We start from the raw sequence: 14,963 nt of genomic DNA, 5'->3' as shown, positions 1-14,963 counted from the left end.
TTAAATGCTACATTTCATTCAGTAGCTAAAATTTTATTGATATTGGTTTTAAAAAGTTTTACCCTTTATTGAATAAGTTGATAAAGTTTTAAAAAAAGAAGACCCTTTATTGAATCATCAGCGTTAGAAAAGAAATGAATAAACAGACTTACCTGATTTATATCTTCTAAAGTTAAGGATCTATTTTCTTTTATTGCTGTACGAAAACTGTTGCTTTGGATCTAAGAAAAATGTATAAAAATGGGTGAATTTCCTTAAAACGTTTTATAAATAAAAACGCTTTGATAGCGTTCTTCGAAAATGTTCATTTATGAATAGATTTTAAATCCTACTTTTCTTTTATCCAATCTTACTTTTTTGCGAATTTTTTTTTAGGTTAACCCCGTCTGGTAAAGCATTTTTGAATATTCAAACTAATGAAATTATATCTTCATGGTTATTGTTGACTAATCCCACTTGGTTTAAAGTAGTTATCCAAGGACTCGTAATGAAGAGAAGGTTTGAAAAAAATCAAAAGCAATCTCTGATTGGATGTCATCTGTATAGGAGACTCCATTACCCTTGGAAGGAAACTGCCAGGAATTATATTTCACTTACAGGAAATTATTTCAGTAGCCAACCCCACTTCAGGCAATTTATTATTTAAGTACAATCGGCCTATCCGTTTTCAAAATATTGCCGGTAAGCAATACAGCTAGTGTATAAACTCTTCTTACGGTGCAGCTTCCTCAGTCGTGTCCTGGGATGGACAAATAGTTTCTTTTGATAGGATAAAAGACTTGCAGAATGGGCGATGATTTAACAGCTATGCATGGCATAAAAAACAAAAAGAAATTCACCTTTTTACGAGAGAATAATACTTGACGCTGAAGTATTAAATGATTACTTGGAAAAATATATTATTTACATACATATGCATGCATTATTTATGAGAACAATTATTATTTAGGATGTTTCGATCACATAATCCATAAAAACACAACGCGAAATTCTCATTAAAGAATGAATTTTTTTTCAACTCAACATTTTTATAATGCTTTAGAAAGAGAAACAAAAAGACACAGATTTATTAAAACAAAAAAAATCAATGAATCAGTTGTCTTTTTTATTTCATAACACGGAACTCAGTACCCTTATTAGTAAATTATTTTGGGCTTCTCTGCATAGCACTCTTATTCTTCGTGATTTTTTTAAGGTAACGGTGTATAGCAAAACGAAATATTTTTAAATGCTGTTTTCATTTCCTTTCAAAATATTTGCAATAGATGGTCATTCGTATGGACATTCCATCATTGCATTCGATACTCATGTGATTTCAAAGCGTCAAAAATAAACAGGCTGGGGCAAATAAAATGATCAAATTTATATTTTCATCCTTACATTTGGCAGAATAAAAATAGCGCATTGTGAAAATGACTAAACTTAATTATTTTAAAAATCCTGAGAAATAATGTTGAATGAGAAACGGGCGTCATTTTGCTTGCTATAACAGTGCATTGTTATTATCATTGAACCCAGTTGTTATGAGTACTTTTGACTGGGTGTTTTAATCCTTCCACAATAGAAGGATAAAACAACGGTAAATGGCCATTCATCCTAGAGCACATTCAGAAAACCTATCGAACAAAAGGTTTTGCCAATGAACACTGGAAAACGTTACACTTACGAAAAGAAAGTATGAAAATATTCTAAAACTATAACCGATGAAAAAAGGTCATTTTTTCCTCATCAAGAAAAACTGATATTATTTCTTTTTCGAAATAAGGAGGATATAACTACTTTACTCACAGGAAAAGAAAGTCTCTCTTCAAGAACTTTATCACTCATCACCTGAAACAGAAATGTTTGAAATCAATGGCAGGATAGCCCAGAAAAGGCATTATTTTCCTATTTCTACATTTATTTCTCACTAAACAAATGATGCAAACACTCATTAAAAATGGAAAAAGTTGACAAAGGTAGTCAAATTCTAATTCATTTAGAGAATTTCGATCCATGCAGCTCTCTCCTATGATTTCATTATGGCATTCCTATTTGTGATAAAAAAATCTTTTACATTTTTATTGTATTGATAAAAAGCATTTTTTAAACCTTTTACATATCAATCCATTATGATCTTTTTTTTCTTTTTGCTAATGTTCATCTGCTCTATGAACTTCGTGATTTTCGGCTTCAAAATTAAGATGACGCTGTGATTATTATTGATTGTCCATTATTGCATGCGGCAGTTAAGGATTAAGAAAGCCTTATTGAAGCGATTGCAGTATTGGTGAATATATTCATTTCAAAATCATTCAATCATTTATCGTCCTTCACTGATTGCAACTACATTTTTTCTCCAAATAAATAACTTGTTCTCTTGTCAAAAGCTAATCAATGGACCAAACATGATGCTTTTCGAAATATTTAGTAAAATGCAGATATGAGTGCTTTATATGAAAGCAATTTTGGAAGAAAAAAAAAGTTCATCCTCTTAAAATTCTGTAATGTCAGAAAGGAACGGCTACATGACGGTTTTATATCGTCTTAGGATCAAGCTAACAGTCGATGATGGTTCAATAATTGCTTCAGATATCTTCATTCAAATTTTTCCTTTATTTCTGACACAATATTTTGCGCCTAATGTTTCAGATCCTGGCTCATATGTACTTTTTTTCTCTATGTCAAAGGCTTCTACCTGCTTTAAGGAATTGTAGTCTTTTATAATGCGTTAGCAATTGTTATTCTCTGTTCTTTGAAAATGGAATGTCATATTTTAGTTCAAGTTACACTTTCTTTCAAAAAAAGCAAATGTTTTATATTCATAAATATCTTTATAATTATAAATACTTTTTTTTTCTTTATTGAGTACCCTTTAGTCCGGATTTTGTATATTACCAATTCGAAAAGCAAACAAGTTTACATCAAAGAATGCATGAGTCAAAAAGGATACCAAATCTGTTTTCATGTTTCAAACAGACAGTGAATGACTCAGAATAATCCTTTCCAATAGTTTTTTTTCAATCGTTTTTGAAAATCGAGAAAGAAATCTAATTTAAGAAATTGGAGGGGAGGTTTTTATCGACGAATGGAATAAATCGGATTAGTACTGAATCAGAATGTTTTGAAAATACATGGATAGGTTATCATGCTTCACAGCAATCTAAAAGAAAGAAAGCAGTAAAGAACTTACCGTACAAAATATTTCTTGTTCGTCCTTCGATACATTAAGAATGAAGCTGTGCTGTGAGTCGCTTTCTCTTTTCAGCTGTAATAAATAAAAATGGCGCACAAGTTAATCTCATTATTAAAAAGAGACATTCCTTTAAGATTTATTACATGGAAACAGAAGGTCTTATTTACTTTGAATAACCCACTAATACCGATATTTCTAGAGAAATTGATAAATAAGTCACATCAGTAGGAATCCTGCTTTGTTTTTACTATATAACTAGCCGCCTTTGGCGACTAGCTCGTTCTCCAGTAGTTATGGTAGGTAACATTTTCACTTAAATTTTTTATGCAACTTTATAAAATTGACTTATTTAGCAAAGTAGTTTTAAGCTGCAAATATTGATAGTCATATAACTCGTACTATTATGGAAGTTTTAAACCGTTCTGTTAATATAACTTCAGTTAATATAAAGGAGTTTGTATTTTAAAATTATTAGTACAGAAGATATAATCATTCGATATTGAATTCTTATGTGTATTAGATAAGAAATTTTCATAATTTTATTTATATCTCAGAGTCTTATTCAATAAAATCAGATAATCATTCTCTCTCTCTCTCTCTCTCTCTCTCTCTCTCTCTCTCTATATATATATATATATATATATATATATATATATATATATATATATATATATATATATATATATATATATATATATATATATATCCATATTTGCCTAAAGTATATCCATATTTGCCTTAAGTAACACAAAATTTTGAATCAATATATATTTTAAAGGTCACAAAACTCTTTTTTCTTACATTTATTTATCTTGAAAATATAATGGCTCATATTTATTTTATTTCATAGAAACACGCACTAAAAATAGCATTTTTCTAGATTAGCTTGTAGTGAAAGTTATCTTAATCTTTTAATTTGAACTTTTGTCAGCATGATGGCAATACGTTGATAAACGCTAAATTTTTTTTCGAGCAAGTATCATTTTTATTTTGTGAGAAGCATACTACTGTAAAATATATCTAAAAAATTTTAAAGAACTTATACTGCAAAATAATAGGTATCATTGAAAAAACAATGTTTTAAATTTTAAGATAATGTAAACATCATTTTTTGTAAGTTATCCTCGTAAATATCCTCGTTAAGTAATCATATTTTCGAAAGTTATCCTCGAAAAACATCAAAAATCTTCATTTATAATTATTTAAAATTATAATAAAAAATAAGTAAAGAAAAAATAAGTGCACACATTACCAAAGTATTTTAATGCCGAGTGTCAAAGCTGTGGGTTAAACGGTCTAGCTTCTAGAGCGTCAATATGGACACATAAACACATTAATCTTCACCTTTTTAGCAGAAAAAGACGATGATCAATAAATACAATCTATTTTAAGAAAATGTTAGTTAACTCAGTTGTCCGTTAGATGGTCATAAGAGTTTTTAACAGGATTTTTATAACAGTTTCAATAATTCTTTTCGGAGAAGAATGGAAATGAATTTATGATTAGAGTTACAATCTCCAATATCCTCTCTTATGATGTGGAGCAGCAGATCGAGTAACAAAACCGAGCGAGGGGGCGTTCATTCAGAGTTCTATTAATACTCATTCCCTACACCACTATAAACGCTTAATTTGTACCAAAACTCGGTTTTATTCTTATTTTTATTGACAGTTTATTACAGAACTAGTATGTACTGATCATCCTTCATGCAGTGTTTTGAAATTTCCTACTTATTACAGAAAAGTGAAATCAGAGAATAAAAGTATTGACCATATTTTAGAAAATAGAGTATGATGACCTATATACAGAAAACATTACATTTTCTATATTGTAGGCTTTTAAAATAAATTCTTTATTAAAGTAAAACTTGACTTAGTTCTTACAAAAAAAAAAATTTCAAAGCCCGTAGAAATCCATATTTTGTCAAAATAATTTATTTCTCATTTTGTTACGGAGAATTTTTACAGAAGTATGGAAGTCTGATCCTCGAGAATTTACTGTTATATAAAACTTATTTATATGACAAAATAATATTTATTTCTTGCACGGCTTCTTGTCTGAGACAAATTTCAACACTCCACTATTAAAAAAAAATGAAGAAACTATTCATCAAATATCAGACAGCAGAAATTAATTTAGCGCAGAAAAACTTACGGAGAAGGATGACAGAATTTCTTTCCAGAAACAGTTTTAAAAAATTCATTCTAACTTTCGATTTCTGTTCTGTTGCCTTTCTTCCGTGCTCATCTAGCTCATTCATTATTGTGAGAGTTGCATATTCTTCTGTCATGGCAAGAACAGGATGAGCTTTACACATCGAGTCGCTTGCATTTGTTCCCTGAAATGTTTCCTGTCGGTAAATAAAAACTCCCTTCAAAAAAGAAAAAATTCTTTCATTTGTTCATAGTCCGAACTACGGTTAATCGCTCAGCCAATGTATTTCCACACGAATCAAAAACCTTCATCTTACAGCTGGTATAATGAATAAGTTTTTAATTTCGAGCATTGTCCCCATTCATTCTGTTCTTGGTTTGCATGACGCAGTCAGTTGAGACTGAGCTAAATATTTTTCGATATTTTAATTTTAACAGTGTCATTAAAATGGTTGTAACAATGCATGAAATCTTGATTTTAAATTTAATCAGATTTTTTATCCGAATCACAATCCTAATTTTGGTTTAAATTCTTCAGTGCCGGGTTTATAATTGGGAATAGATGACTCTCTTTCAGGCAACTATTGTTTATTGCCACTCTAAGTTCTTTTTTCTCTATATATCATTGAAGACTCTCTTTAGGGTAAACTGTTAGTTCTAGAGATACCAAATAGGAGAAATTTTGAACTTTTATAGCAAACTCATACCGGAAAAGTGATTTTCAAAATTCTTATTAAATTAAATTGTAAGATTTTTCAAAAATCTTCCGTTTCTCTTCAATAAATTCGGAGCATCATATGGCACAAAAACCATTTTTACTTGATTTTAAAATTCAAACAAATATATTTTTAGTGGCAGCTATTTTGCTTCTTCGCAGTTTTTTTTTCCAATTTTAAAAATTTTCTTTAAAAATATTTTAAATACATTTTGCAGCACTACTTATCCATACATATTTATTGCATTTACACAACCTTGTTGCAAAGATATCAAATACATTTGTTTGGGCGCATGCCATTGCAGCAATATAATTATATTAAAGAAAACATTATAAATAAAATAAAGTTAGCTGAATGAAAAGAATATCATACTACAATGCCTAAATTTCCTTTAAATCTTTTAAAAGATTTTCTCTGATATGGGACCCTCTCTGAGTAGGATTCATTGGCCCCTGCCAATCGGCCTGATATCACTGTAAAAACTGCGATGGATGGATGGTATTCAGGTGCTCGCAAATCCGAACACGGATTTTCATAGTTTGACTTTTAAAAAATCTCTGAAGTGATTGTTTCATTTTGATGAAAACAATTTGTAAATAAGGACTTTCGCCCGAAAACTAGGAAATATTTTAATTAATTAATTTTTTTTTGTTCAGCAGTTCCACGCCATTTGAAACTAATATGGTAAATTGAGCACTTAGGTTAAGGTACTTCATTTACGCGATACGAAAAATAGATTTGTCCTATCCTTCTCATTTAATTTACTTTCAAACTATTGGAGCTCCATTGGAAATCCGTCATACTTGATGACTCGGTATATGATAAACAGACCATCGAAGATTCAGCATCCGGAGGATAGTAAGACACGGAAGTCAAATGTCGCCAATAGCATGTGAAGGTAGAAACCTCAAGTGAGCCTTAATAGAGCTTCGAAATATCTTGAGAGAAATTTAAACTGACCCATTTTTTTAAGTTTGCAGACAATAGGTTAATATTAAATGAAGGAAGAAAACGCTATGGGATTCCACTGAAGAAGAATTTGTACGGGAAATAGAAGTATTCGTGTATCTGCATCCACACCCACAGGAAACAGAGGATGTAAATTTTATGCACCCAATTCCTACAGCAGCATAAATTAAAAATGAAATTAAATTTCCGAGAAGCTCACGTTTACCAAATGAAGCTCCAATGATATGAGAAACAATTCCAAATCCCTGGAAAATCAAAATATAAAATTTAGGATGTTCAAAAAAATCAAAACATATATTCCATTACAAAGAAGATCAGCCCCTTGAACTGAAATGAAGAGTCCAGATCGTCATGAACTTTCTAGAGCAAAACTGATAAGCGCGATCTGCACTCGCCAGAAATTATTCATAGGTAATGCTTTTTATGAAAATCTCTCTCTCTCTCTCTCTCTCTATTTTTTTAACCCCAAGTTATGTACTTTTATATTCAACGAAGAAAGCATTTTTGAACATTCAATCCTCGTACAATCAGCGATATTCTATAAATTCAGTTAGTAAGCGATTTCTAGGGCCGCGCTGGCCTAGTGGTAAGGCCTTGGCTTCAGAACCGGAGATATTCAGGTTCGAGATCTGATTTCAGGGAAAAACCCTCGTGTAAGCGGGTGTGGTGTGCGTTAAATCCATCGGGTTCAAACTGGTGGGGTGTTGAAGTTTGTATAGGGGTGCCTGATCAGGTGTCGTTCGTCATCTGACTACGGTTCAAAATGACGAGGCCCGTCCGAAAATACCCCTAGTTTTGATTTAAAATGGGTCGTTAATATAATTAAACTAAGTAGCTTCCATGAATCATAGGCGAATTGATAATTTTGATGGCTTATATGATTTTGAAGACAGATTACGATGCACTCAATCCACAATTTATGTAGCACTAATATAATATTTTTACATTCCGTAAATGGCCGAACGGCGAACACAATATCGATGATCCGATAGCATTCAGCGTCGTTTCCTTTTTAAAATACTTTAAACTTTGGTCATTGGGTAAAAAATGCCAGAACGATACAACTTCGTTAATTTTATTTTAATGATTTTTTAATTTGTGACTCTTCAGGCACTATGTATTTTATCTCACTACAGTGTAACAGAAAAGACAAGCTACAATAGTCACTCAATTAAAATTAGACAATTCAATTAGAAAATTCTTCATAAATACGGCATCTCGTTTTATCAGGTTATCACCCTTTTATGCCGTTATAGTACTTTCTATCTTTTAAACAAATCAAGATATCAAAAATACACCTGCAAGTAATTTTGCTTTCAAAACCTTAAATTGGGAAGACTGGTGTACAATAATTGCGAACTAGATCAAAGTAAAAAATAGAAATTTATGCTATTGTGTTGTTTGAAATCTCCTTTTCTAGTTAGATTCATAAAATTTCTATTTTTTGAAAAATTAATTATTACTTTTTTAACATGATGATGTTTAAAAAAAGTAAAGTACATAAGCTGGTTGATACTAAATTGCGATATGCAAAAATAATTCAAAATGGGGTAGATCATAGGATCCAGAACTACTGAATTTGGTACGGAATGAGTTCTTCGCCCTTAAGTGTTCACCTAGAAAGACATTTCCAAATTTTAATTAAATTTTTAATTAATATTTATTCTTAATTTTAACAGTTTTTCTTAAAGGTTTCGGTACATATTATTTCAAAAGACATTTTTACACATTTTAAAATTAAAAAAATAAGCTTTGAACTGATATTAATTTTATTTCCGAGCTATTTTTTTCTCTAATTTTAATAAATAAAAACATTTCAGTAAATTCGCAATTCCTTTTTTTTAGTTACTGTGTGTCACGACACTTCTAAATACAGTTTTGTGCATGTTTCCATTGCAACAATGAAGGTTCGATTTTAAAAATTAAAATAAAGAAAAGCGAATCAAACAAAATATTATCATGAAACGAAATGTCGAAGAGGAGGTTCGAATCTTTTTTTAAATTTTTCTTTGTGCAAGAAGGGAGATGATATCAATAATTTTAAACTTGAATTCAAATTTTCTCAGCGAAATGCACGAGAAAAATCATCTTGAAGAAAGAAATATAATTATTGAGAAACTGTGGATTTTTTGAAAAAGTTTATTTTAACTGTAAAAATGAATTAATTAATTTTTGTTTTGTTTATAAACAAAGATTATTTAATGTTAAAGCTAATAATCATAAAGCTTTTAAAAGACTTACAAGATGTTCTTCCGACTCTTTTTTTTAATTTTTATTTTTTTACTTTTGGCTTGAAAAAATACAGACTCGAGGCTCCTAAATAAGACTACTTGCACATAGCGAGGTAAAGGTAAATTCCTAAGGTAAATTCTTTCTAGTTCACTTTCTAAGCAGCGTCTGGTAGATAATAGAATAAAATGAAAATAAAAGCAATTTCTGTGGAAGCGCATCTTGAGTAGGAAAAGAAATTTTGAACTTTAAGGTGTCTAAGGAATGATTCAGTTTTCTGTATTTTAAAATGAAAGGAAATGCAAAAAGAATGCATCATACAGATGAGTAAGAACTTGGGATTTTCTGCCCAGTTATATTTAAAAAACAAATTCACTTACCAAATTCTCACTTTTTATTAATCAATGCATCACAAAAAAAATGTTTCGTGCAATAGATTGTCATTTTGTAAAGTATAGACTCCTTGAAAAAAATAATTCTTTTGTCTTTTTCTTTTCATGAATGAACTCAATTCAATCTAACATGATGCGCATTCATTCAAATGAGGCCATTTATTTTTAATTACAGTACAATATTCTGTTCATTACTAAACGGCAGGCACAATGATGTACTTGATACTTGAATTTCCTTAGATTTCAAATATATTATGTGATAAATATTCTTTCATTGTCTAATAATGTTGAATTCGTGGCCTTCCACATCACCGTTTGATGAATGGGATTAGATTTAATGAATGATGAAGGGGATGTTGAAATTTTTCCTCTTTCAATCTTACTTTAACCTCAGAGCTTTTTACTTCATCACTTTTTCCATTCCCCAGGCATTTGCCTATAATATTTGTTTTCTTTTATATACTGTAATATATTTTATACATTGTGCTTCCATTCAATAAATTTGCCAAACGAGTGAATTTGCACAATACGTATTAGGTATTAAGCAAGGATAAAAAATATAGGCACATCCTCCGTATATGCAAAAATACATGCACATGCATTCAATAAAACCTCCTATTAGCAAAGAACTGAAACAAGAAAAAGGCAATGATGGAATGAACATAAAAAGAGTAGTGGGAGAGAGTACAATGCGTCTCAAAAGTATATGCAAAACCGATTTTTTGAAATGACAAATAGGAAAGACGAGGCAATCATCACGAAAAAAATAATTAGTATATAGATTTATAACGTGTTTATTACAGTACAGAAATATTACAGATAATTTATAAAAAATAAAAATAAAAAATCTGTCTCAAAGATATATGGAGGATGAAAATAATCACTTTTATATCCGCTGTATCAAATAATGTGCATATTTTGCGTTCTGCACATGTGACGTAATAACTTCGAAATATAAAACCAGTGCTCATTTTTCAATTTTCGAGTCACTGAAAAATGTCTCGCCACTTCCAATTCACTGCTGCTGTTGATATAGCTAAAATGTTGCTCTTAAAATCTCAAAATGTTAAAGTTTCAGATATTGCTAAACAAATGAAGCGTAATAAATCTGGAATTTATAAAAAAATTTCGAAAGGTCACAATGTGATTGCAAAAAGGAGTTCAGGTGGACATCTCAGTGACGGGACAGAGAGATTTCGCTAGCGGTTTCAACGCAAAAGAAGTCTGTTCCTGAAATTACGAGGACTTTAGCGCTTCCAATTCCAAAATCTATTGTTCACCGTCGCCTACATGCAAGTAAATTTTATCAAATTAATTATACAGATAGGCACAGTAAAAAAACTACCAAACATAATAATTAATATAAAACTGAAACTAAATGAACTATCATTCGCATAAAATGTCATCTTATTAAAATTGCGTAACATATTTTAACCACATTGCACATTTATTTTCAAAGAAAAGGGTGATTTTTCAACAGTTTATATTTAAATAGCGGTTTTGAGAAATCCATCCAAAATTCAGTGTATGTACTTCAACAGTGATTGTCGCAGGAATCACCAAAACCTTCTGCATCAGAAAACATCGATTCAGATTATAATTCTGGCTTAAAAAAATTTAAATGGTGTCATTTCTTTTAAATATTCGCATAAAATGGAGACATAATAAAAGAAAAAAAATTAAAACCTTCTGAAATCAAAATAATTTTTTCATTCTCTCTGTTATTAAAAAACTCTGCAGAAGAACCGAGCACTCAATTCTGGTTGTTAAAAACACGAACAATGAAAAACATGCTTATATCGCTCCATCCAGGCAAATAATCTTCGCCAGGAGAGAGAGAGAAAAGCACGTAAGGAAAAAAAAAGCCAATTGCATGATTGCCTCTACTTTTGAATCACGACCCTTCTGTAAATGACATGGAGAAAAGAATTAGGTTGGCTTTATCCTACCCTCACTTTTTCTGGCAGCAACAGACGCAAACGATCTCCACGCACCAGACCATTCTCGGAAGAGATCACCTCGACCCTCCTCTCCCCTTTCGATTCTGTTCGATCGCATGAGACAAATATTGGTTCTTTGTTGTTGACATTTACCAGTGATGGCCTCCTAGCACGAGATTATACGAGGACAAAGAAATTGAAACGACGACCTCACATAAAAAGGATCTCGGGTGGGGAGTGGAGGACAAATTGGAAAAGGTGTTTATCTCTGCGCTGAACGTTTGAGGGGGGGGGGGGGTCGAAACAGTGCATCAAAGGAACGAAGAGAATGATAAAACGACTTAGAGGGGGAGGGAAACAGAGAAATGAGCCGTACAATTTCAGAAAGAGACAAAAGTATCAAACGAATACATATAGATTTTTCATTTATAATCTTTTAACATCCTAAGAAGAAGCTATGTTCAAGAGTAGAGTAGGGGCCCACTGTTAATGGCTAACCACGGCTAAGGCTTAAATATTATACTTATTGTTCGACTTCTACTTTTTAAGTATAGCAAGGTCATCTACAGATTAAAAGTGTGCTTTAATGTATTAAATATGCATTAGATTCTGTCGATCCTACAAAATAACCAAGCTCCTGGGAATGACTTTTTTATTTGTTAGATGAAAATCACCCGAGAGTCTATCTATAACTGTCAGTGTAGGAATTTAAATTATGGGAAAGGGTTGCTTTCATCTGTACTTATAATAAAGCTGAATGTGTGTGAGTGTTGGCAATCTACTGGCCAGAAACGTTTGACCTACAGTTACCGAATTTGGCACATGTATACCTTGGAGGGCAAAAAAGTGCATCTCGGAGCGATTTTTTTTTTCAATTTTTAATTAGAATTTCAATTAATTAAAAATTAAGAGAAATTTCGGCGTTTTTTCACGATAACTTCCAGAAATATTACTGCACAAAATTAATTTTTACATCTTACTAAAGTCAAAAATAATCTTTTCAACGATACTAATGTTTTTACCTATAAATTAAATTTCAATTTTAATGATTTTTTAAAAAAATAATTTAATTATATTTTATTAATTAATAATTATTAATTTAATTATATTTTTCAACAATTTATATAGCAGGAAATAAAAATAAAATTTAAGCTCCATAAGTACGTTCGCGTCAGTGGTAATTAGCTGTTATCAACGCTTTGTCATCACTTTGGCAAAAGCTCAGACTGAAAAATAAGTTAACTATTTTTGCACATTAAACATATTAAATATATAAAGTATAATTTTCAGCACTTATCTGTATTAAATGCAATAAGTATAAAATACCTTATTTTCTAAAGAGTAAAAGCACAGAAAAGTTTTATGTGATATTTTATAAAACCTATGTTACTAATTCAATAAAAATGTTTTATTTAAGGCAAATATGGTTTAATATATACACGATATCCACTCTAAACAGGACCCAGCAGCTAATTTAAAAATCTTTACTATTACGCATGCATCTGCTAAAAAAATTGGTCTAAATTATTTGTATTTTATGCAATTTGATTCAATAAATACTCTGATGAATTATGAATTTAAAATTTTTGAATATATTATCAGCCCTGTGAAAGTTAGCAAAATATTTTTGAGACGCTAATATTTTAAATAAAAAGAGTTACTCTCTATACAGCGAAATATATCACTAAAGCTGAACGATTTGTGAAAATTTGAATATCATTATTCCATAAAAAAAAGGGCAATTTTAGACCACTTCACCGAGAAAGAAGTCAATCATATCCCACAATTATTCAAAAGTGATTGACCTTGATTAGTGATTGTTCTAAAATTGTAACATTCAGACCATAATAAATCGATCAGATTTGATCTCAGAAGATACAACGATTTTTTTTTAATGGGGTGTCAAGAATTTTTTGCAGAGTATGATTCCTTAGGACCAAAGGGCTGTCTAAAATTTAAACTTAATAAATTTTTGAAGTATATTTATAAACATAAAAAAATAAATATTATTGGTATGATTTAAATGTTTTTGAAAATAAAACTAAAAACTGAATTTTAAGATGAATCCGGGAAATTTTTGTTGAATAATTCTTTGAAATATTATATAAATAAAAAAAAATTCGGTGATAAACAAGATTTAAATGCTGAAAACTTCTATTTTCTGTTTTCATGTTTTGTTTTGTTTCTTAAAAATATTTTTGACTTCAGCAACTTTTTTGTGTTCATTGAAGTTTTATCCATTTTGTTTCAAATTAAAGTTTAAATTTTAGGACAGATGGCAGAAAACAGAAAAATTCATACTGCATTGAGCAGAATTTCTCAAGGTTTCTATAATAGTATGAGTTATATGAGTATCAAATTTTGAAGCTTAAAAATACCTTACCGAGAAAGCCAATAAGACCGAGTTACATTAAATATTGAATTGAAAATTGTAGTAAAAATGAATTCTAACGAATAGGCTGGTTTCCTAAAGCGGTTAATAATAATAACTCGGCCCTGAAATTTTCCTCCTCAACATTTCAAGTGTTGATTACGCAGATGGAATAGAAACCATTTTACAAACCAAATATGTATATTTACAAAAGGTAATAGAATGAGTGAAAGTCAGTTGGTACGCTCAAACCACAGTATTCCAGACAAATGCAATGAAAGTAGGAAAGATTCTAAAAACCTAAGAAGTAGAGACTTTTTCATCAGAAGTCTGCCAATAATACGGATAAAAAAACGCACGAACGCACATTTTGTCGCAAATAAATAATAACGGGATTCACTGTTTTCTAACCTTCATTTGTTACCTCATCTTTTGAGATAAAAATTTCGGAGGAGATCAAACTGAAAAGCAGCACAGACCTCAGAATATTAGATTATTTGTCATTTGCTATGCAGAAGTCCGAGTGAGGTGGAAACGAAAAATGAAAAGATTTTTTCATAAAATATCCCGCAATATTATTTTGCATTATAAGGAAAAATTTAATTGCATTATAAGGAAAATTGTTGCAGAATTTAACAACTTCTAATTCAGTCTGCAAATTATATCTCTTTTTAAGAGTTTTATTTGCATTATTTCTTAGCGCCTTTATCCAGCAAGTTAATATTGAAAGAAACAAGTCCGATTCCTTCCGCTCAAACAATTTGATAAAATGTTATTTTCAAACCGGATTTTAGAAATTTACTGAAGGGAAGGATTTGCAAACGCATCCAACAAATAATTGGATTAGACAACAAACTCTTGAATTAAAACCTCTGATTAATTGAATTCACTTTCAGCACAGGTGGTAGTGGAACTAATAAAGCAGAACCCAATAGTGATGGTTAAAAAAATCAACAACATTGGCAAATATCTCATTCTTATATAAAAAGAATTACGCGTTGTTCATTAAATTGATATA

The 14,963-nt window shown here is 30.4% G+C and overlaps 1 protein-coding gene across 2 annotated transcripts in view; it reads right to left on the bottom strand.

Annotated features, from left to right (window-relative positions):
- LOC129966577 (cGMP-dependent 3',5'-cyclic phosphodiesterase-like) overlaps positions 1-14,963 on the bottom strand; it is a 123,804-nt gene that overhangs the window by 42,654 nt on the left and 66,187 nt on the right. For both annotated transcript variants that reach the window (XM_056081038.1, XM_056081039.1), the window contains 3 exons: positions 3,173-3,247; positions 1,789-1,830; positions 153-221 (listed from right to left, as the gene is read on the bottom strand). In XM_056081038.1, coding sequence (XP_055937013.1) covers positions 153-221; positions 1,789-1,830; positions 3,173-3,247 — 186 coding nt within the window. The remainder of the gene's footprint in view (positions 1-152; positions 222-1,788; positions 1,831-3,172; positions 3,248-14,963) is intronic.

This window comes from Argiope bruennichi, chromosome 4 (genome assembly GCF_947563725.1).
Source record: "Argiope bruennichi chromosome 4, qqArgBrue1.1, whole genome shotgun sequence".
NCBI lineage: Eukaryota > Metazoa > Arthropoda > Arachnida > Araneae > Araneidae > Argiope > Argiope bruennichi.
Note: the sequence above shows the minus strand (reverse complement) of the source record. Positions and strands in the feature narration are given on the sequence as shown.